We start from the raw sequence: 23,855 nt of genomic DNA, 5'->3' as shown, positions 1-23,855 counted from the left end.
CACTGCTCTCATTGAAATGTAAATTTCAACTTTTGTTGTACTTTTTGCTATGAGATAAGTAGATTTCAACACTAGAAATGTATCTTTATAGGCGATAAAAGATACTTTCTTTATTCTAATATTCGTTGGTAGCTCACTAGAAGATTTATAAATGCCATTCTAGCTCACAGGCTCATCAGTTTGGCGACCACTGTCATAGATGATATAATTATAATAATAAGAATTTCACTTTTTGTATAGTTGAGAAGTTGATATTGTGGTAATTATTCATATTGAATGAAAAAGACTAAGAAATTGTCAAAAAACCACAGATCCGGAAACCGGTCTTTCTAAGTATCAATAAATCTGTGGTTTTTTGACAATTTCTTAGTCTTTTTCATTCAAAGTAATAATTATATCGTCTATGATATAGTCCAAGAAACCAGTTAAATTGTGTAACTTTAATGGTTATTGAGATAATGAGAAAAATATGCTAAAAAACTCACTTTTCAACTTTAAAGGGATAATATACTTTATTATAGAACGGTTCTTTGAATGATGTAATATTGTAGAGAATTTAAATCTGAGGAAAAATGTTCATAGCATATTTTGTCATTATTTATCTCAATATTAATCAAAGCTACAAACTTCTGACTGGTTCCATTAAATTTCTCAGCTTATTTTACATGAGAATAATTGATTATTCAAAAATCCGCCTCAAAATTACAAAATTAATAATTTGAAGACAAATGTGAGATATCTTTCGTTATCATTCATTAGAGCTTGTTCACATGACAGCGATTTACGCTCGGTTGTCACGCGGTTGGCAAATCGCTCGATTTGCCAGCCTCGTACACATGACAGCGATTCATGAGCGGTTTGCACTCGGTTGAGACTGTGCAAAGGCTGAAATTAAACTTTCTACTTGTGATATTTTTCAAAGTTTTTCGATTTGTATATCATCAAGCTATCAAAATGGAAAATTTTTCTCAGAAAAACTTTTTTTCTGATCATTACTTTTTGAGATATGAGCGCCTAAAGTTTAAATTTTTGGAACAGAACATTTCAAATACGGTAAGAGATAAATCCATGAGATTTGGAAGATAAATTTTTCATGGAAGAATCAATGTTTTGATTGAATAAAACAAACATTTTCTGAAAATACCAATTTTTGAGAAAGCTATTCAATATACTAAAAATGACCAAAAATAATTCATTATGTACCTAAATAACCTGATAGATCATTTTCAATTATGTTTTAATGGGGAAGATTGAGTTTATACTTTTAAATGTCAATATGTTTGTATTATTAGTAATGTTTTGATTCTTGAATAATAAACACAAATAATGAAAATTAGAATTTATACTATTAATTTTTATAATGAAATGTAAATTCAAATGTTTCTAATAACTTGACAAAAATAACGAATTGCTTATTTTTAATTCAATGTCCCAACCTGGACAAGGGATGTCCTAAACTGAACTTACTAACTAACTGAACTAAAAATTTTAATAGAATAAATTTTAATTGAACTGAAATTGTAATAGAATGTGCGCTATGTGAACTGCTCTGCTCGAAACCGCTCGGTTGACTGAAGATATGTGTACGCTCTCATGCCTGCTCTAGTATATCGATTCGCCCGGTAACCGAGCGACAACCGAGCGGTTGGACTGGAGACTACAACCGCCGCGATTCGCCGGCGACTACTAAAACCGAGCGATGCATGTGTACGGCACCATGTATTTCCCTATACCTGGCAACCGCTCGGTTGGTCAACCGAGCGTAAATCGCTGTCATGTGAACAGGCTCTCTCGGTAACAAATCATTCTAGGACCCAAGTTTACTGGAACTGTTTTCTTTATTTTTATGTAAGGGAACACCTCACAAAGTTTGTCGGTTTATTCCAAAAATACTCTGTATATTGATCCAAATCGATACCTAGTTTGCGATAGACATGAATAAATTTGTTTTTCTCCACAATTTGAACAAATATAATGTTGCTGAAATGAATACCATGTCTGATTGATTCATTTTGATCACGTCCTATGATAAATTGTTATTCATTACTATGTGTAATTTATAAATTTCAGGTACGAATTCTTTTGTGATCAAAGATTGAAATATTGCCAAATATGTCTTCCGAATATTCAGTCATGTGTTCTTATTATTTTCAATTTGAGGTATTTATTTTATTGTTGTGGTATTCAACTTCAACATTTGATATTTTTGAAATTTCAGATGCCAAAAGGGTCCGATTCATCATGGGCTGAAAAACTGTACTCAAAATGTACAAAATGGGACCATTTTGCCAAACCTCGTTTTGGTGAGTATGATTTTAGTACCTAACTGATTCTTTTGAAAATAATGAGTTCCCAAGAATCCTACATCAATGTCTGTACTAGACTGTTGGAATTCAATGATCACATTCAGTAAATACTATATAAAGAAAAACTGATTCTATAGTGAGGTCCACGTTATAAAAGATAGAGTATTGAGTAAGATATACTTATGAGTGGAGAAAGATAGGAGGACAGCGGTCAAGATTAGTATATTATTAGCTATATACTATCCTCAGACAGCATTACCTACCGATACTCTGCCTTGCCATGGCAAGCCTTCAAAAAAATGTATACGCACTTTGAACTTTCATAGAAAATTTATTTACCGTTCTACAAAGTTAAATTTCAGGAAAATAGAAAGCTGAAAGTCCAATGTGAATGAAACATAAATAACAAATGTTAATACTGTTCAAATTGGTAACCTGCAGCATCAATACAATTCTGAGTATGAGTCACCACTGATTCTGTACATCGTATCAAAACGTCCAATGAGATTTCTCTACACACTGCTTGAATCTCATTCCAAAGAATGTCTAGGTTACGTGGTTTACGTTTGTACACCTCATCTTTTACTGTGTCCCACAAGAAGAAATCCAGTGGTGTAAGGTCTGGAGAGCGTGCTGGAAACTCGATTGGCCCCCTGCGTCCTATCCACTGGCCTGGTAAATTTTGATCCAGGTAAGCTCGTACGTCCCTGTGATAGTGCGGCAGAGCACCATCTTGTTGAAAATAAAAATCATCATTACCGTATAATGCACGAATGGCAGGAAATATGGAATCAGCAAGCATTGTTAGGTAATTAATACCAGTTACAGTGCCTTCAAATCGAAAAGGTCCAATGAGTCCCCTTGAAGACAAACCGCACAACACATTTACACCAGGCAAATTTACAGCTTTTTCAATTGTAATGTGAGGATTTTCTTCACCCCAGTAAACACAATTGTGCCTATTGACAGTTCCATTAAGTTTGAATTGGGCTTCATCCGACCAAATGATGCTACCCATAAATCCTGGTTCACGTATCACCATCTCCTGAATCCATTCACAAAATTGCAACCTTCGATCTGGATCGTCGTCATTTAGCTGTTGCACCAGCCTTGGAATGTAAACATGATACTTGCCTCTCTTCAGAATGCGTAGCACGCTGCTAGCACTTACATCACTTTCACGTGCCCCTTGCCTTGAAGATTTGTTAGGAGACCGTTGAAACAGTTCCAAAACTGCCGTTGATGACTCATCCCTTGTAGCTGTTCGAGGCCGACCTGAATGACCTTTATGCACATCACACACTGTTCCATGAACTTCGAATTTGTCTCGTATGCGTGTAATTGTTAATCTTGAAGGTGGTTTTGTATCATACTCCCTTCTCCACTGTCTTTGAACTTCATTTACATTCTCAAACTTTCATTACCACTTAATAACCTGCTTACGTTCTTCAATACTGAAACGTACGTCCGCCATGTTGATATTACAAATTCCAACTAACAATATAACATAGAGGGACGATTATGCTGCCACCTGGCGAAGAAATATAACATTAGCCTTGTAGAGCGGTAAAACTACGATTGTTTAAAGTGTGTATACATTTTTTTGAAGCACCCGGTATGTATATTATTAGCTATATACTATCCTTAGACAGCATTACCTACCGATACTCTGCCTCTGTTTTGCCTGCGATAGACATGAATAAATTTGTATTTCTTTACAATTTGAACAAATATCATGTTGCTGAAATGAATACAATGTCTGATTGATTTATTTTCATCAAGTCCCATGATAAATTGTTATTTACTACCATGTGTAATATCTGTAGACAAACTTGGTATGCTGAAAAACATAATAATATAATCTTTTTTCTTTAGGGCTACTTTTAATATAAAACAAAATATAAATCTCAGTACCCTTTTAAATTATAATATAGCTTGAAAACATAAAATATTAGTAATTAGCAAAGGCCTGATTTTACCATGAGGGGGAGCATTCGAAAAGATCTCTTTGTCAATCAAAGACTTCCGCTTACATAACTGCATTCAAAATTTATTGGATTTAGATTCATTTGTTGTTGAAAATTATTATCAAAGTCCTGTTTTCCGCATTCTTTCAACAAATATATTTTGAAAATTTCAAGATCTAAATTTGGGAGAGAAATAGTATTCTCTAGAAATAGTACTGGGAGAAAAATAGAATTTTTGTAACTAACTATTGAATGTAATTGTAATTTATCTAATATTTTGTGTAATTTATGTTGTAGTATTAGATTTTTTGGGAAATATTTATTTTATTTTACTTGGTTTTTAGGTATTCTTAGCTTTTCTCTCCCAATCTCTGCTTCATTGTAAAAAAAGAATAAATAAAGAATAAAATTCAGCTCTGAATTTATATAGTAGAATAGAATGACCTTTTTATTTGATGACTTTTTTATCAATGAGAATTGTTATTAAATTTTTAAAAAATAATTGAAATGTTATCAACAAATTTATAAATTTCAGGTACGAATTCTTTTGTGATCAAACATTTTGCTGATAGGGTCGAATATGAAGTCAATGGATTCCTTGAGAAAAATCGAGATACTGTGATAGAAGAACAGGTAAGACTTCAATATCAACTATTTTTGTCTCCAATTTCTTGTAATTTATCAAAAACCAACATTCAAAATTCTGGTCAATAAAAGAGTATCCTATTCTATACCTTTGAAGTTGGAAAATGACTCAAATCAAATCAAAATCAAATCACTTTTTTATTTTGACATCATCATAAATGACACTTCACATTATATAACATTTTGTAGATTAATAAACTTATCCAACTAGGATATAACAAAACAAAATGAATTTTGTTACTATCATACAAAATCACTATAATTCATTAGTCAAAACAAAAATACTACTTGCTAAATTATAAAAAATTTGTTTGCAAGTAGGAGTCTCTTGTAAAAAAATTTAGTTAATGCTACTACATTCACTCGCAGATTCACTCACCATTTATGCAATTGAAGAATAGAAATTACATGTGTACAAGTGCTATTATTTTACAACTTAATCAATTAGTTACAATGAATAAACTTTCAATAAGTTCTGGTGAAATACTAGCCATTAGCCTGGCTAATATAAGCCATTTGAAAATCTGTTTTTTAAATAAAAAATATTATTAGCTATTTTAATTGAGTCAGGCACATTGTTGAAAAATTTTGGGCCAAGGAAAACAAATGATTTTGGAAAAAGGTTTATTACATTTACATTTATTACATTTATTACATTTATTACATTTATTACATTCCTTAATCACAACATCAAATTAATGATTGGGAGAGAATCAACAGGATAAACCCAAAACTGTTCATCTCCCTAATTTTGATAAAAATAGTTCAAATGAGGTTATGAAAACACTTTTATAAAGATCACAAAAATTTACAGTCCAAATATACATTATACTAAAAAATTTGTATCTCGGTTGATCAGAAAGATGAAACAAATTATTATTACACTTGAAAATGCATTAATAAATTGAAAAATATTAAAAAACTTGATAAATTTGAAGCCAGAAAAATCACAAAAACATTCACTATCAGCATATGATCATATTTTATGTGGTCTAGGAAGCCTTAAAATGTTATTAGTTGCACTTCTTGTGCTATATAGATGATCCACCTCATATACCTGCCTACTGCGATCACCTGATAACAGAAAGAAAGAAGACATAACCTTAAAAACAAAAATATACCGCATTGGTTGACATTTGTAAAATTGGAAGATTGGCAACGAGTGTTCTCCTAACACCTTTCATCTCTCGGATTATTGATTTTTGTAAGGTGACTAGAGGCTTTGAATTGGTTTTATATGTAGAGCCCCAACAAGCTATACCAAAGTTAATTTTAGAGTCAACCAAAGCAAAATAAAATTCCCTCAAGACTGCTGAGGAAGCATTTTTTTAAGAAAATAGAATTTTCTCAGGAGGATAAAAATATATGTTCTCAGATTTTTAATATGATTAGTCATGATTAGACCGAGTCAGCCTATCATCAAGCATAACACCAAGATATTTTATGGAGTCGGACTGTATTACAATGTCGCAATCACAGTAATTTCTCTTATCACAAGCACCATTATGAAATTTCAATTGTGATTGTGACTCTCATAGCAAATGTTGCCCTTTTTCTCAATATTCATTAAAAATAGAAATTTGAAGAAAAAATGTCAAATCTTTCGTCATTATTATCTTGGTAACAAAGCATTTAAGATCCATGTTAACTAAACTCGTTTCTTTTTTCGATGTAAGGAAACACCTCATGAAGTTTGTAACAGTCTATTTTAGAAACACTCTGTATAATCTTGAAAATACCAAATCGAAACTTGACTTTAATCAGGCTCAATTGAAAACTTGTGATACTATGTATTTTTCGTTGTAATTGTTTGTCTGTAATGTACGGTAATTTTAAATGTTACTTAGGTTGCTGTTATTCGAAATGGAAACAACAGACTAGTTCAAAAACTGTTCCGTGATCCCGACTCTGAGAAAAAGCTGGCTGTTCCGAAGAGCAACACCAACCCAAAAAGAAATCAACTAGAGCACCAAACATCACTCAAGTCTGCTACTCTTGGATCATCAACGAAGAATAAAAAAACAGTAAGCCATAAAATTAATAGTTATTTGTATATCTAGAGTGAAAAGTACTGTTTTTTCTCCCTGAGGGAAAAGTTTGAAGCCCGAGGGGAAGCCGAGTGCAACAATTTTCCTGAGGGAGAAAAAACATTTTTCACTCGTGATATACACAACAATTTTCCTCCACCTACATTTTTATAGAAACTGCAAATAAAATAATTTTTAAAAACGTATGTGACCAAACAATGTGTTACAACATAATCTTAAAAGTAAACAGAAACAGCTGGCTTGTAATCACAGTTCTCCTCCGACAGCACTATCTGTCGGCTAAAGTTGTAACAACAATGGCCGCCACAACTACAGCTATGTTGAAGTTCCCGTTTCAAATTTGATTAGTTAATGAGGAATATTCGTTGGCTGGTATTTTGAATAACATGGAATAAAAAGATTTATACATTTTTTCAGTATAGTGATGTGAAGTTTGTAATAACTTTAGCATACAAACATAAATTTCATATATTGATCAAATGTCTGGTTGAGGTTTTGAATTTAGTGGGTTTAATGACTACTCTATATGCTTCCTCATCTGAGCTTAGACCTTCTAACCTATTTCAAATGTACGTTTTTAAAATAGAGATGCTTCCCATGCTATTTAAATGGAGTTACTTTACGCTTTAGGGAGTTTTCCTGTTTTTTACTACCGAGAGCGAAAAAGTGTCACTCTAGTATTATGTTCCAGGGAGTAAAGTAAGCACTTTAGACAGGAGGTGGAGGAATATACAATCTCCTCTCACACTCATGTTGATTATTTATGTTGGATTGTTCTTAAATCAGCTGGTTTACTATAATTTTATCTCACTTGACTTAGTTCCTTTCGCTCCTTGAGAATCATAGGGCATCCGAAAATGTTCCCATTCCTCTCTGCCGGCTGCGAGTCTCTTGACCTCTGGCCTAGTCTATAGTGAGGTCCACGTTAAAATGGCTGTGTTTGATTGGCAATGGTATTACTATCCTTGTCTATCATTCAACAAAGCGGATAGCGCTATCTCTTTCCCGCTATGCTCTGTTGCCAGATCGTCTTTTAACATTGTAGAATTAATAATTAATTAATAAAATATTTCATTGCTGACTAAATGACTATTGTCAATATGGTGCTTGTCACTATCCATGACAGTATAATAAACCAATAAACCAATTCATCTTGATTATAAAAATACATTATGAAATTATTGAAAAATATAATTTCTTGCCTAATAAAATATAATTGATTATTTTAAACGAGAATGAACAGTTAATAAATCTGTATCAGCTACCGTCTATAGAAGGCATTGACAAGACAGAGGATCGGCAACGTTTTTCTCCTATCTTTCTTCTCTGCCATTATAACGTGGACCTCACTATAGCTGTTGCTTGCACTCTGCCTCAACCGTTCTTCTCCATGTCATCCATGTTTTTATTTGTAGTGCCATAATTATTATTCATTCTATTTATTGTTGTGCGTTACTTTTAACTTTATTGTATTCTGTAATGTCAAGGTTGAGTGGTAGAGACGACTAAAATCCAAATCAAATCAATTTATTTTCCATTTTTTACAATATATACAGAGCATGAAATTACCATAGTTACTGAAATAATTACTATATAACTAAAAAATCACAATCATACCCTGAAGAACATTACAAAAAATCAATTTATATGGAAAATAATCCCAAAGGTTACAAAAACCTGTTTGGACAGAAAAAACCTACTTAAAATAAATAAGAAGTGTTACAGTTCTTTAAAAGTCCCAATTCCGCCAAAAAAAGATTATCATACCTGTTAAGCGCTTATTTCACATTAAAATATACCTCACTTGATACAACATACACCAATAGTAGAGGAATTAGGCGATTGATGACAGTTTACTGTATGATTTATTGTTTTGAAGAATTTTCATTCATCACAATGAATCTATTCAGGATCAGAACCTTGAAATTCTTTAGAGTAAGGGTGTGATCACACAATGAATGCGTGTATGTGCAAGTGCACGTCATATCATGCATGAGCCGAAAAACAAAATCTGGAAAGTGCCATTGAAAAACGTTTTGATTTGCATGTAGCTGCTCACACTGAACGCAACTAGCAAATGAACGCTTTGAGTTGAGCCGAATAAAAATAAAGTGGATAATTTGACAACATTTCAAGTCTCTTCAATTAATACTAGTTTTAAATGAAATATTATCTTACCTCCTCTACCCTTCAAAATTTTTCTCAATCACAGTTTTCAGCTGTGAATAACAAATAGTGAGTAGGTTTTTGATTTTGTATTAAAATTTTTTAAATAAGAGCAATATTTCTAAAGTTTTTTAATTTATTGTGATACATTGTGTGATTCATTTAGAGTATAAAATCAACCTTCAAAATTCAAAATTTTAAATCATCATTCCTGGACCGAAAATCAAGAAACGAAGCAGTGTGTGATTACATAACCTTATCTTTTGGACAACATTAACATTTTATCAAAATTTTTGGAGAGAAATAGTACAGGCTCAGCCTAGTTTCTCCTCCAATGTCATAATTGTATTATGATTATAGTATTTTATACAACAAATGAATAAATAAATAAATAAATGATTACATTACAATGCGATTCTCCTCAGATAATAACCTCTCTTTCTGTTCATGCAAGTCCTGTAAAATAGAAAATATATGTTAGAAGAAAACATATTTTGAGCATGGAATCAAACAGAAAGTGTCGACTAAGGATCGACTCACACTTACGCGACTCAGAACGAGAAGAGACTCGACTCTAGTCGAGAGCATGTGTTTCCAAATGGTGACACTCAGACCAGTCGATTCTAGTCTCCGCGACGTCACCATTTGAAAACACATGCTCTCGACTAGAGTCGAGTCTCTTCTCGACCTGAGTCGACCTGAGTGAGTTGAGCTTTTCAGTGTGAATGTACCTATTGTTCTGTCCAGATTTTGTTTCTCATCTGTGCATTTGGTCATGCATAAACAAGCGTGCACTTGCAAATATACGCAATCAATGTGATCACACCCTTGTACGGCTTAAACACTGGTGTCGTGTCGTGTCCGAGGCATGTCGCATGTGAACTAACCTGTGTTGTAAAATCAGAGCTTTACACACTACTTGCGACAGATCTCCGACATCTGTGTGTCTGTTTGTTTGTTTGTTTTTAAAGCTTCCCAGAGACTCTAATCAGAGTATAGGAATTGTCAAAAATTTATAATACATACAGTATTACAAAAAAAGAAGAAAAAAAATCACACAAAGGAACCCTCTCTACACACAAACTCTTCTGTGGTATAGAATACTCCAAGCATCAAAAAACTTTTTAATTCCTTCTCAAAAACATCGACATCTTCACAATTTTTCAAGTGAGTAAGAAGCTTTCTGATAAATTTAAGGCCCATATATGTAGGTTTCTTAAAAAGAGCTGTTCTGTGATACAGTGAAACATAGTCTCCTCTATTTCTAGTATTGTATCCATGCGAATCAGCATTTCTAGTCATTGTCTTTCTTCTAACATGCATAATCACCTCATAGATATAAATAGAGGGAACGGTTAGTATGCCTAATTCTTTAAAGTGGTTACTACAGGACTCTAAAGGCATAATACCTTTGATCGCTCTAACAGCTTTTTTTGGAGCTTGAACACCCTCTCCAAATTCTGGCACGACCCACCCCACACAACAATGGCATAGCGGATGTGTGACATTATGAGTGAGTGGTAAACTGCCATTGTGAGTTTGGTATCATTCAATCTTCTTATTTGTCGGAGTTCAAAGACTCCAGATGCAATCCTCCCACAGAGCTGATCAGTAGAGAAATCCCAAGAGAGATGCTGATCCAGAGCAACCCCTAGGAATTTCACGAAATTAGGCTGGTTAACATTTTTTTCATTTATCTGTACATTAATAAGTTGATCTATCCTGGAATTATTTCTATGTTTAAATTGTAAAAAATGGGATTTTGATTCATTAATTCCTAATTTGAGTTGAGAGAGGTACTGTGCTATGGCATTAATGTTCAAGAAAGATTCTTTCTTTCGCACAGATTCTTTTGTCGGACATGTGTCGCATGAAACCGGTTGTTCGTATGATATGTCGTGGTATTCGGTACCACATGTCGCGGTAGTTTATTTATTTATTTATTTTATTGGAGCTTTTCAGTTTATCTTTTGATAGTTTGACACCTTGTGAGACGCGGTGTTTCGCGTGCACGCTTTCACTGTGAGTGTTCCTATTGATCTCTCCACATTTTGTTTCTCATCTCCGCGCGTGGTGATGCATAACCAAGCGTGCAATTGCACATATCTAATGTGATCACATCCCAAGGACTTTTCGATTGAATGAACGATTTTCGATTTTCATTACGATTATAAGAAGATGTTCATTATTGACTTGAACCAGTTGGAAGATACCACTTGACCTCAGTCTTGAAATGAACACGAATCTTAATATTTTGTTCACAACCATTTATAGACTACCAACAAAGAATATGTGAATATTTATTTTCAAAATGTATATTTGTTGTGAAATGTCTTTATCAAATTATCAAATCAATTTTATTGCCATTCTTTATTTTACAAACAAGTGAAACAAAAACATTCTTATAATGTTATAACTAATTATAATCTAAACTAATTTAAAAACATATTCAACGAATGTTTTCTTTTATTTTAATATTGAAATAATGGGCTCTCCCAGAAAAGCTAATGCTTGAGCTCTGGAAGAGAGTTCAAAAATGTTAAAGGTAATTAGGATGGATATCTAAGACAATTTAATTAGTACCAGAAGAAACAATATGCAATATAAACACTAGAATATAAATGCATGATTGTACAATATAACAATGTAAGCACTAGAACAAAAAGTCAATTAATCTTCTGAAATCTCAAGTCCGAAGTGAACTTTCCTACATACCCACTTTCTTATTTCATAAATTAAACACTTAGTAATTCTATTTAGAATTAATTTTTCAGGTAGACAATTTATTATTCTATGTCAATAGAAGGACAATTGGTGTTTGCAAGATGTAAGTCTAGTGAATAGGTTATTGTAGGTATTGAAAACATTTGGACGTATTAGATATGGTGTATTACGAGTAGTGAATTTGTCTTTGTTTTTATTAATGTACAGAATTGCGTTAGTTACGTACTAATTATAGTACGTTAGTTAATGTAGTTTCATTCTTCATATATTTCTAGGTGGGCTCACAATTCAGAGATTCACTGAATGCATTAATGTCAACCTTGAATGCAACTACTCCTCACTATATACGGTGCATTAAACCGAATGATTCGAAGCATGCTTTCGAGTACAACGCGCCACGAACAGTTCAGCAGTTGCGCGCCTGTGGTGTGCTAGAGACAATACGTATTAGCGCAGCTGGTTTCCCATCAAGGTATGTAAAGCTGCGTACAGACTTGTGCGCCACGAACACGTGCATTTCATTTTTAATCAGCTGATTGAGAACACATGACAGTTTCGAGACAGCTGACTTTTCTATCCCGAACATCTATGAAGTTGTCACGAACACGTGCATTTCATTTTTAATCAGCTGATTGAGAAAATTTGGCAGTTTTGAGACAGCTGAGTTTTCTCAATGTAACAATTGTTTTTGACATGTTGCTTGTTGCTCAAGTGTGGGAGCCGCCTTACCGATTCCTCGACGACACGACACGGCACGACATGACAGGAAGGTCTCCATCAATCAATCAATCAATCATTTATTTCTTTCCAAAACATACATGAAAATGTACATGAAAAAGTCAAAAACTAAAAACTAACTTAAATCTAAAGAGAAATAGTGACTGTATAAAATTCATTTTTTATGCTAAATCTATCAAATATGCTCTCAGCAATTCCTTGAATTGCTGATCTATGAGGTTCATGTCTTATGTAACCTGGGAGACAACCAATAAATTTTATTCCCATGTACGTTGGACTTTGTTTATATTTTTCCTTATTGTGTTTCTTTATTGTAAAATTATTTTTATTTCTTGTGTTGTAATTATGTATATCTCCGATTGTCTGATTGGGTTTGCGTATCTAGAATCAGCCAATCGGAGAGCTTCCTGTCCTGTCGTGTCGTCGAGAAATCGGTAAGTGTGAAAACGGCCAACGGAACAGCTGTTTTTTCACGTGGGAACGAAATTGGTTTTGAATGTGTGGTCATGGTGAGCTCGTACACTTTAGTTAGGTCCTCGTTATAATGGCAGTGGAGAAAGATAGAAGAACAACGTACCTGATTCTCTGTCACTGTCTTCTTATAGAGGATAGCTGATACCGGTATATCTGATGTAATATTAACTGTTCATTCTCATTTTAAAAATAATGAATTTTAATTCATTAGTCAAGGAAAAATATGTTCCTATGATTGAATTAGTTATTTGTGCAACTAGTGCGCAAAGTGACAGTTTGCTGCACCGAAAGAAACGTTTACGCACGAGCCGTAGGCGAGGGCGGAATGGTTTCTTGAGTGCAGCAGAGGAACTTTGCTCACGTATTTCACATTACATTTTTCCTACAGTTACCATTGAATATGAGAAGTGGTTGATTATGGGTAAAATGATGGCTGAAATCCATCAAATGTTTGTCTATATAATTTGTTATTAATAACAACTTTAATTTATTTTAAACTTGATAATCCAATTGAAAATTAATAATCGATAATTTATTCAAATTAAAAATTAAATTAATCCAATTAATTTGAAAATTTGAATAATTTTGAGTAAATCTCAATTTTTAAATAATTGTTCAACTAATCAATTTATGAATGAAAAAATATTATTTGAAATAAAGAATAATTAATAATATTCAAAATGTATAATTTAATGAGTTGGTTCTCATTTTTATTTATTTGAACATCCGAAAAAATATAGATAGAACAAATTCGCATTCTAAATACACGCCAACAATGTCAATAGCTGATTGGGATGGCTGCAAGATAAAACGCATTATTACAAGTATTAAGAGTACGCAAAGTAATACTTTGCGCACTAGAGCGGAAAAGTGATTCATTGCGTTCTGTAATCAGTGCAGGAATGGTCACTTTTCAAGGTAACTGTAGGAAAAATAAATTTTCATGATCAAGATCAAATACTTTGTTAATTAATTATATTTTTACATTGTTAATAAACGATGTGGTAACGTTGCGGAGCTAGAAAAGGATAGTGGTATCCGATTTGTTGAATGATAGACAAGGATAGCAACACAAATATTACTATAGCACCGATGTTGCTTATTGGTTGTTGCTTGTCAAAAATATGTTTCTATGCTTTGTTAATTAATTATATTTCTACATTGTTAATAAACGATGTGGCAACGTTGCGGAGCTACAAAAGGATAGTGGTATCCGATTTGTTGAATGATAGACAAGGATAGCAACACAATATTACTATAGCACCGATGTTGCTTATTGGTTGTTGCTTGTCAAAAATATGTTTCTATGCTTTGTTAATTAATATATTTCTACATTGTTAATAAACGATGTGGTAACGTTGCGGAGCTAGAAAAGGATAGTGGTATCCGATTTGTTGAATGATAGACAAGGATAGCAACACCAATATTACTATAGTACCGATGTTGCTTATTGGTTGTTGCTTGTCAAAAATATGTTTCTATGCTTTGTTAATTAATTATATTTCTACATTGTTAATAAACGATGTGGTAACGTTGCGGAGCTAGAAAAGGATAGTGGTATCCGATTTGTTGAATGATAGACAAGGATAGCAACACAAATATTACTATAGCACCGATGTTGCTTATTGGTTGTTGCTTGTTGCTCAGATGTGCGAGCTGACTTAAAACCTCCATTTTTTAAATATACCAAAATTTAATGTTTTTTCAATCAAATAAATTGTAGTTTGCAAAAAAATTGTTCGTTCATAAGTATTATTAGGTATTATCTTCTTCCAAGCTGTGATAGTTTACTTATATCTGAGTCTACTGATATACTATAATAAATAATAATAATAAACTCATTTATTCTTCCAATTTATACATTACACATAATCAGAAATTATGAATAGTACAGTTGATATATTATCACAACAACAATCTTGCACATTAAAAAAATAAAGATTATAAAATAATACAATTACACGTTGTACAAAGATGTCCACTGATATCCGATAACAGAAATTCTACAACACAAAATCCAAATTCAAGTCTTGGTTTGATCAAACTATTCAACTTGAAATACTTGTGAAAATTTAACAAATCGCAATAGATTTTCCTTTATAATAATATTACTTGATTATTTTTCAGATGGCTCTACATAGATTTCTTCAATCGCTACAGAGTTCTTTGTCGATCAAAAGATATTGATAGAGATGACTTGAAAAGCACGTGTGAAAGAATTTTGCGTTGAATTTTAAGTGTTAATTTTATTTTTTGACTGGAGTACGATTCTGCTAAATTAATTCAAAGCTGCAATAATTTCAACAACATGGAAGTAATTTAGACTTCTATGTTGTTGAAATTATTGCAACTGAAATCATGTGTCAGCACATAAAGTCTGTCCGTCTGACAGTCTGTGTGATATAAAATCAAAACAATTTTTTATCTTATGCACTTCCAATGTTATTTCTATATCGTGAAGGAGTGAGTCAATTTTGTTGTCCAACGAACTTGACCTGTAAAAAGGTTTGAAGAATTCGTGTTCAAAATTTGAAGCTGATTGATCAATTCTCTCTAAAGTTCTTGTCGAACATAAAAACAGGCAGAAAACGCCTTCAGTAAGTCAAAAGTTAGAACTTCGCTAACGCTCGTTCTAATGTAGAGACTTACGTTCCAAGCTATATATATCAGCCTGAATTTTGAACTCTTGTCAACACTAACTTGTCACACTTGAATCGTAGAGGTACGAAAAGAGCGCGCATCATTTCAGAGCGCGCTCTCTTCGCACCTCACTGATTTACCCTTCTGACAGCTTGACAGAACTTTTGCATGCGCGATGTCTTCGTTTTCCCATAATAAATAGAATAGTAATCATGGAAGATAGTTTTCCTAATTATAAACGTAGGTACAATTCAATGTAAATCAAAACATCCATTAAAAAAAAGAAAAACTAGATTGATTTTTTAGTCCTGTCACCTTATTATGTATGGTAATTCATTTCTAATAAAGGGATTTTGTTTTGTCCCATGAAGTTGTTTACCCTACTCATTCGGTTTACACACGGCAGTGTGAGTTGACTATCCTTGAGCTGTGTAAAGCTGCGTACACATATTCGCGCTTCCATGCACGCTCCTCCCTCTTACCGCCCTCGTACCACCATCGAACCACAGTCGCTCCGCCTACGCACCCATCATGGACGTTACGGAAGATGTTAGATCTTCTCGCGTTCCCCGGTCGAACCACTGTTGCTCGCCGGTCGATCATCAATCGCTCTGCTGGAGTGACGTTCGGTTGCGGAGCAGAGCGAAAGTCTGTACGCACCTTTACATTCCGTGTGGAATGTCCGGTCGTCGTATGAAGAGAATATCTTTTACTAAAGAAAATTTAAATGATGGTGAAAAATTCTAAGAGTGTATTACCTCAATGGATGGACATTTTAAGCATATTCTTCAATAACATTTATTATCCAAGAAATGAGTAATAAAATATAGCATTTTTGTATAATATAACAACTATACATTTTTTACACGAATTTCCGTTTTAGAATTTGAATAAAAAAACTAGTCAACAGGACTAGAAAAATCATCCTGTGCAAGTATAATTTTACTCTATTCATCCAATTTTAAAATCCCACACATTCGAGTGAATTTTTTGTTTAATTTGCAACTGTTTCCTACTTGTCGGTATAATTAGAACTTGTGCTCTGAAGACACTACTTCTTTCAATAAAACATTTTTATTTTCACTTCGTATCTTTTGTTGCCATGATCCCTCCTAATGCATGGACCACACTCTTGCCGAGTCGCTTGCCGTAAGCACGCAATGGTTGAGGAGAGTGTGGATGGGATATATTTGTGGATGCTCTACTGGCCACTTGCCTTCACTCGTCTCGTCCCGACAAAAATCGGAGCGAAGGCGAGCTGAGCCGAGTGAAGGCGAGCGGTGACATAGTTTTCATCCACACTCTCGCGTTCATCTTCATTTATACGCACTCGGCAAGAGTGTGGCACCGGCGTAATTATAAGTTGTACATCATATGTGGTCCCTGAGGGATCAGACTGGAGCTTGAGCTCCTAACCTAGCTCCGCAGTGCAGGCTGGATGCTTGTCTGACTCGGACTAGGCGCTGAGACAGCAAATAATAGCAGCGTTGGTGGGAATGCGAGCGGCCGCAGTAACATCTTCCACCCAGCAATGGTCGGCGTAGTTCCGCCTAGCGGACAGACGAAAGATCAATCCTGTCGGTTATTTGATCCCTCCAGCCAGGCTCAGCCAAGCAGCTGAGACAATAGAACAATGCAGTGACGGTCTTATTCGCGTTCATCAGCAGTTTTCTTTCTTTCGACTATTTTATTTTTGTGTGTCAATAATAACTCCAGTCACCAGTAAAAAGTTTCCAGAAACGTGGTGTACTACCATATTAATGACTTTTCATGATGATTTTTAATTATTTAAAAGTTATGTTGACATTCTGAGCCTTCAGGCTAAACTTGGGGTCGTTGAGAACGAATCTGCAATCAGAATTTCTCTATCACGAAAAATAACGAAAAAACCCAGCTGTTGATCTTCCGGCAACTGTTAACAGTCATCCTGCAATGCGGCCGAAACACTTCCAAGCCAGACACCCATCACAAATGACAACAACGCCAAGCTGTGAGAAACCATCCTGCACTGCGGCGCTAGGTTTAGGGACTTCTTTTCAGAGCTTCTTTGGATTTCGTTCCTCGCCTCGTCTCAGGAAGTACTGGATCCCCCAGCCGCGGGTGCTGGTTCTCATGGTGGAGGGAAAAACTGCCAACCAGAGGGAACCATAGCACACGTGATGACAGTGTGACTCCGTCCCTGGAAGTAGTCTGGCTTACGGGTGTACGGCTAGGTGAAGGCTCCAGACTATGGGAGGTTCATGGTTCGACCGAGTTACCTAAATTATCCGTCTCTGGGAGTTGCTGGGCACAGTGAAGGCTGTCCGGGGTTAGCCAGTGAGAAACCAAACTATGGGAACCAGGGTACCCCCGTCTTTCGAAGTAGCAGGCATTTGAAACTCCTATGTGCCAGATTGTGGGACTTGGGTAGCGCCTCCGTCTCTGTCGTCTCTGGAAGTAGCATCATAGCATGTCGAGAAACCCCTCTCACTGGTGCTTCTTCCCGAAACGCTCGCGTCCCTTTTTGGTGTCCTGTGTGGAGACGTGCAAGCGCCCACCTTGGAGACGTATACAAAATTGGGAACTACGAGTATTTTTCCTGGCCTATAGACGAGTTAGAGGATACGTCCAGGCCCCGACCAGGCCCACGTACGACCGGAACTGCGCATTGCCCCGACTGAGGTGCACTGTCAATTGGGGTGGTTACACTGCAATGCATGCTAAATTCCTCTGTGATACTCGCCTACCGACTTGGCAGTGCTGATCGATAGTAGCTCGCGTGTCACACCTCACAGGATATAATTATTTCAGTAACTATGGTAATTTCATGCTCTATATATATTGTAAAAAATGGAAAATAAATTGATTTGATTTAATCTAATTTAATTCAATTTATGCTAACAGCAGGTGCCCACTTGGAGGTGTGACGTTAGGGTGTGGCGTCGCGTCCAGAACCATGTAAATCATGTGAATGTGCTACTCATTCACATGTGCTACTAATCTCTGAACTACTTTATTCATCAATGGTTCAACTGAAGTTTCATAGTTTTTCATAGTGTAAGATTTATAGTGGAATGAAAATTAATGGTTAGTCTCTGAGACTAGTTTTAATGGCAATAAACATTTTTAAAAAATTATCAATATGTCTGCAGGACAATGACAAGTACAAATACGGAGAGACAAAAATATTTTTCCGAGCTGGACAAGTGGCTTATTTGGAGAGACTAAGAGCAGAACGACTCAAGAATTGCTGTTTACTCATCCAGAAATCAGTGCGCATGTTCTTGCATCGTCGTCGATTCCTCAAAGTTGTCAAAGCTACAAGATGCATCCAAAAATTCACCAGGGGAATGATAGCTCGCAGGTAAAGACAATTCTCTGCTGATTGTAATTAATTTTAAGCTAATTTATTTTCGCCACACTGCACAGAAAGCAGCTGTTTTCCAGTCCCTACGTAGATCTGAAAGACATTGTTTGCAGACGACTCTCGTCTGACGTCAGAACAGGTTTCCTTCCGGCCTAGGCCGGAAAGAGTACCCTTTTCAGCCGCTAACATGGAACTAAGAAAGGTGATCAAAAAACAGCTGATCAAAAAACTTTTCATTATTTGTGTTCATTATTCAATAATTAAAACATTTATAATAATATCATCTCATTGTCATTTGTAAGAATAAAAAAGTATAAACTCAACCTCCCACATAATTGAACATCATCTTTTAGGTTATTTAGACAAATCAGAATAAAAAATAAAAATACTTGAACAATTTCCTGATATTCAGATTACCTCAGATTTGCTAGAGCTATCCACCTTCCACTTCTGCTTTCGGAAGTGCTTAGTAAACAACTATTCTTATATATATATATTGTTTATTTTTGTGTGTGGCGGTAAATAGCGTTCGCACCACGGGCAAAAATGTTTTTCCGGCTCTCAATCTTTTCTAGATTTCGAGCCGGAAAAATTTCATTTTCTGCTCTAGGTGCGAAATATACTATTATTTATACATTGATGGATACAATATCATTCTCAACTATGAATGAAGTTAATTATGAATGATTGGGAAAGGTACAACAGGCTCAAAGCTCAAAACTGTTCCTTTCCCAAATTTGGATAGAAATTGTCCAAAAATAGGTTGTGTTTATCACTTCATAAGCTTTGTCCAATTTTGGTCCAAAATATATATATATAAACTGGGAATTTAGAATTTAGAAAGGTTGAAAACCAAATTAAATAGAAATATTTCACCAAACCATCACTGATAACTGGAAAATACTGTATTAGATTATTGCAAATTTTAAAACTTGAAAAGAAACTTAGACTGATAGTAAATGTAATGTAAAGATCTGTGAGTATTGACTTTCCAATACTTGAGCTACGACTAAGTGACTAACGACTTCTCTGTACACAATCCCCAGACTATACAATACATTTCAACCCCCGACGTGCACTTATAACTGTGTGAAGTTTTCAAAACTTGACAAAAATTCCATACGCTAAATAAATGAATAAATACGACACATCAGTCTGATTGCTATATCAATCAGGCTGCTCGGTCGTATCTAAAGTATTAAAAAGTGATCATTAACAAGCAGTTGATTATGGAAAGTGAAATTCAATTGTATTGATGTAAAGGTTGAATATTAACTGTTTAATGATGCAGTGTGAGTAATTTCTTGTCCAAATGTGAAGTTGCCCATACGTTGGACATTTTATTTGGCTAAATTTGGGAGTAGAAGAGGTTATAATTGAAATTGAAATTTTATTCATAAACTGTCAACATACAAACAAAAATAAATGAACTATTCTAAAAACAAAAATTTGTTCAGTACAATAATTTTTGGGCTATAATGAGGTCCATGTTATACTGTGGAAAAGATAGGAGAACCGCGTTGACGATTCTCAGCCCTGTCACTGCCTTGGCTATAATGAGGCCCAGGTTATACTGTCAGTGGAAAAGATAGGAGAACCGCGTTGATGTTTCTCTGCGTTGTCACTGCCTTATATAGAGGCTAGCTGATACCGGTATAATTGATGTAATATTGTTTAAAATAATTCAATATTTTTTATCTGTAAATAAAAAATATTTGTCAATGATTGTAATTGAGATTGAATATTTTCTTAATCAATTATATTGATCAATACATTGTTCAAAATGATCTGGCAACGTTGGGGAGCTAGAAAATGATAGTGCCATCTGCTTTGTCGAATGATAGACAAGGATAACAACTAGAATGTTGATCAAATAATGTCATTTTAACGTGGACCTCACTATAGGCATACTTCAGTCAGAATATATTTGAAAAGAGTTTTCAAACTCCTGAATTGATCTAGGTTCATTCCTATGTTAAGTGCGCATTTAAAATAGTTCAATTTTGTTTTGTTTTCTGTTTACAGAAAAGTAAACAATATCAGGCGAAATGCCGCCGCTGTGGTGATTCAAAAGTACGTACGTTGCTGGTTGAAGAGAGAGGTTTACTTGAAATTGAAATACATCACCCTGCGAATCCAGACTAGAGCAAGAGGTTATTTGGCCAGACGTCGCTACATGGAGATGAGATATAATCACGCGGTCAGTTCACTAAATCCCTTTCATGAAAGTCTTCGTATTTCCAGATTGTGAAAGCTTCTTCCAATTTTACACAATTCCTGTTACAATCTAGTTCAGTGGTCGCCAAACTTATGAGCCTGTGAGCTAGAATAGCATTTATAAATCTTCTAGTGAGCTACCAAGCAATATTAGAATAAAGAAAGTATCTTTTATTGCCTATAAAAATACATTTCTAGTGTTGAAATCTACTCATCTCATAGCAAAAAGTATAACAAAAGTTGAAATGAACATTTCAATGAGGGCAGTGGAACTCTTTTTGGCCATCAAGTATTTTCTTGATGTTTGGAGTGTACGTTGTAGCTGCCATTCTGATGCAGTTGTCCAAAAAATGTTCCTATATCGATTTTTTATGAATTACATACTTGAAAAAGATGATTCACACAAGTAGGTAGAGCTGAGCATAGCTTTCAACCTCAATGCAACTTCAATAATAATTGGATATTTTTCTTTGGGGGACTTGAGGCCAAATATTTCCAGTTGTAGAAAGTGATCCGAGAGACAAGATCATTTTAAAAATCCACAAATTCCATTTCAACTGAAGCCTGATCTCCACCAAAATGTTTTACAACACATATGCTGCAAAATCTTCTGCATCGATCTCTACAAAAGGAGAGTTGACGAATTGTACCATATTCGATATGCTTTTAAAATCTTGAAATCATTGATCAAACTGTTGACTCAAGTCTGAATTGTAATGTATTCTTGGTTATTGCTGGAGTATTGTGGAGGATTTTTCTCGACATTGATTTTCTTCAGACTGGAAAAGTGTTATATTCAAACTAGACAACATTCTTTTCCCACATCTCAAGCTCCTTGGAAAACGATTTTACAGTTCAAATCATTCCACCGATGTCCTTATCTTTCCCTTGAAGCTGCAAATTTAAATCATTCAACTTCTCAGTTATATCTGTGAGAAATGCAAAATTTTGTTGCCATGTTTCTCAATGCATGGTTGACAACCCAAGCATTTCTGTGAGCTACCAAAAACTACACCACGAGCTACCGATAGCTCACGATCGACTGTTTGGTGACCACTGATCTAGTTGATCATAAGCCAGTTACACACACACATCGTTTTCTGGACGTTCGATGTTTTGTCGTCCTTATGAATTCTACCAGATTAAACGGAACTTGGCAAACACATTAACACATCATCTGTTTGCCAAGTTATGTTCAATTTTATATAATTTATAAGGATGGCAAAAAATCGTACTTCCAAAATTGATGTGTGTGTAACTAGAAATACATGGAACGAATCGTAACAGCATATCAAGAAAGGAATTTATAACAACAAGCAGACGGATCATACACTATGTATTAAATGTTATTACAAATATTGGGGCACCGAGCTTTGCTCGTTATTTTTACTTTCCTTGCCCTATTACCATAGGTATTACTTTCCTTGCCCTATTACCATAGGTAAGGAAAGTATTGCTTTCCAAAAAAAATTAAGGTACCCTAATTTCAAGTTTTCTATACGTTTCAATGTCTCCTGAGTCCAAAAACATGATTTTTGGGTGTTGGTCTGTGTGTGTGTGTATGTGTGTGTATGTGAGTGTGTGTGTGTGGTGTGTGTGTGTGTGTGTGTGTGGTGTGTGTGTGTGTGTGTGTGTGTGTGTGTGTGTGTGTGTGTGTGTGTGTGTGTGTGTATGTGTGTGTGTATGTGCGTATGTCTGTGAACACGATAACTCCATTCCTAATTAACCGATTGACTTGAAATTTTAAACTTAAGGTCCTCATACCATAAGGATCCGACAATAAGAAATTCAATAAAATTCAATTCAAGATGGCGGAAAAAATGGCGGATAATTACTAAAAAACCATGTTTTTCACGTTTTTCTCGAAAACGGCTCTAACGATTTTCTTCAAATTTATACCATGGATAGCTATTTATAAGCCCTATCAACTGACATGAGTCTCATTTCTGGGAAAATTCCAGGAGCTCCGTAATATTCTTGAGAAAAATGGCGGATACTGATTAAAAAACCTTGTTTTTCACGGTTTTCTCGAAAACGGCTTCAACGATTTTCTTCAAATTTATACCATAGATAGCTATTCATAAGCCCTATCAACTGACATGAGTCTCATTTCTGAGAAAATGGCAGGAGCTCCGTAATATTCTTGAGAAAAATGGCGGATAATTACTAAAAAACCATGTTTTTCACGATTTTATCAAAAATAACTTGACCGATTTTTTTCAAATTCATACCCTGTATAGTTATTTATCAGTTCTATCAACTGGCATGAGTCTCCTTTCTGGGAAACCAATGGGGGGTCCACCCCATCCTTGGGAATTGGACTTAGTAACCTCCTTCTCGTGCATGAGGTAGGTAGGTAGCGCAGTTCATAAAAAGAACACATAGTCGAGATATTTCATCTGTAGAACAGCTGTTTTGACGACTTTAAAAAAAATGAGGACTAAAATAATCATCGATTTTCACAATTTACACAAAGGAAAAAGTACTCTGAAAACAATTATATATACACATATACAGTAGTCTGATCGTAGTTTCAAATATGAGCAAGGAAAGTTGTGTGAGTGTACCACACCAGATTTTTTTA

General features: G+C 34.7%; 1 protein-coding gene across 1 annotated transcript in view; it reads left to right on the top strand.

The window, feature by feature from the left end:
- Nucleotides 1–23,855, top strand: part of LOC111064266 (unconventional myosin-Va) — a 124,409-nt gene that overhangs the window by 33,431 nt on the left and 67,123 nt on the right. The window contains 8 exon segments of the mRNA XM_039441412.1: nucleotides 2,219–2,303; nucleotides 4,809–4,906; nucleotides 6,766–6,942; nucleotides 12,132–12,328; nucleotides 15,196–15,295; nucleotides 18,608–18,614; nucleotides 18,835–19,051; nucleotides 21,080–21,254. Coding sequence (XP_039297346.1) covers nucleotides 2,219–2,303; nucleotides 4,809–4,906; nucleotides 6,766–6,942; nucleotides 12,132–12,328; nucleotides 15,196–15,295; nucleotides 18,608–18,614; nucleotides 18,835–19,051; nucleotides 21,080–21,254 — 1,056 coding nt within the window.

This window comes from Nilaparvata lugens, chromosome X, assembly GCF_014356525.2.
Source record: "Nilaparvata lugens isolate BPH chromosome X, ASM1435652v1, whole genome shotgun sequence".
In the NCBI taxonomy this organism is placed as follows: domain Eukaryota; kingdom Metazoa; phylum Arthropoda; class Insecta; order Hemiptera; family Delphacidae; genus Nilaparvata; species Nilaparvata lugens.
Note: the sequence above shows the minus strand (reverse complement) of the source record. Positions and strands in the feature narration are given on the sequence as shown.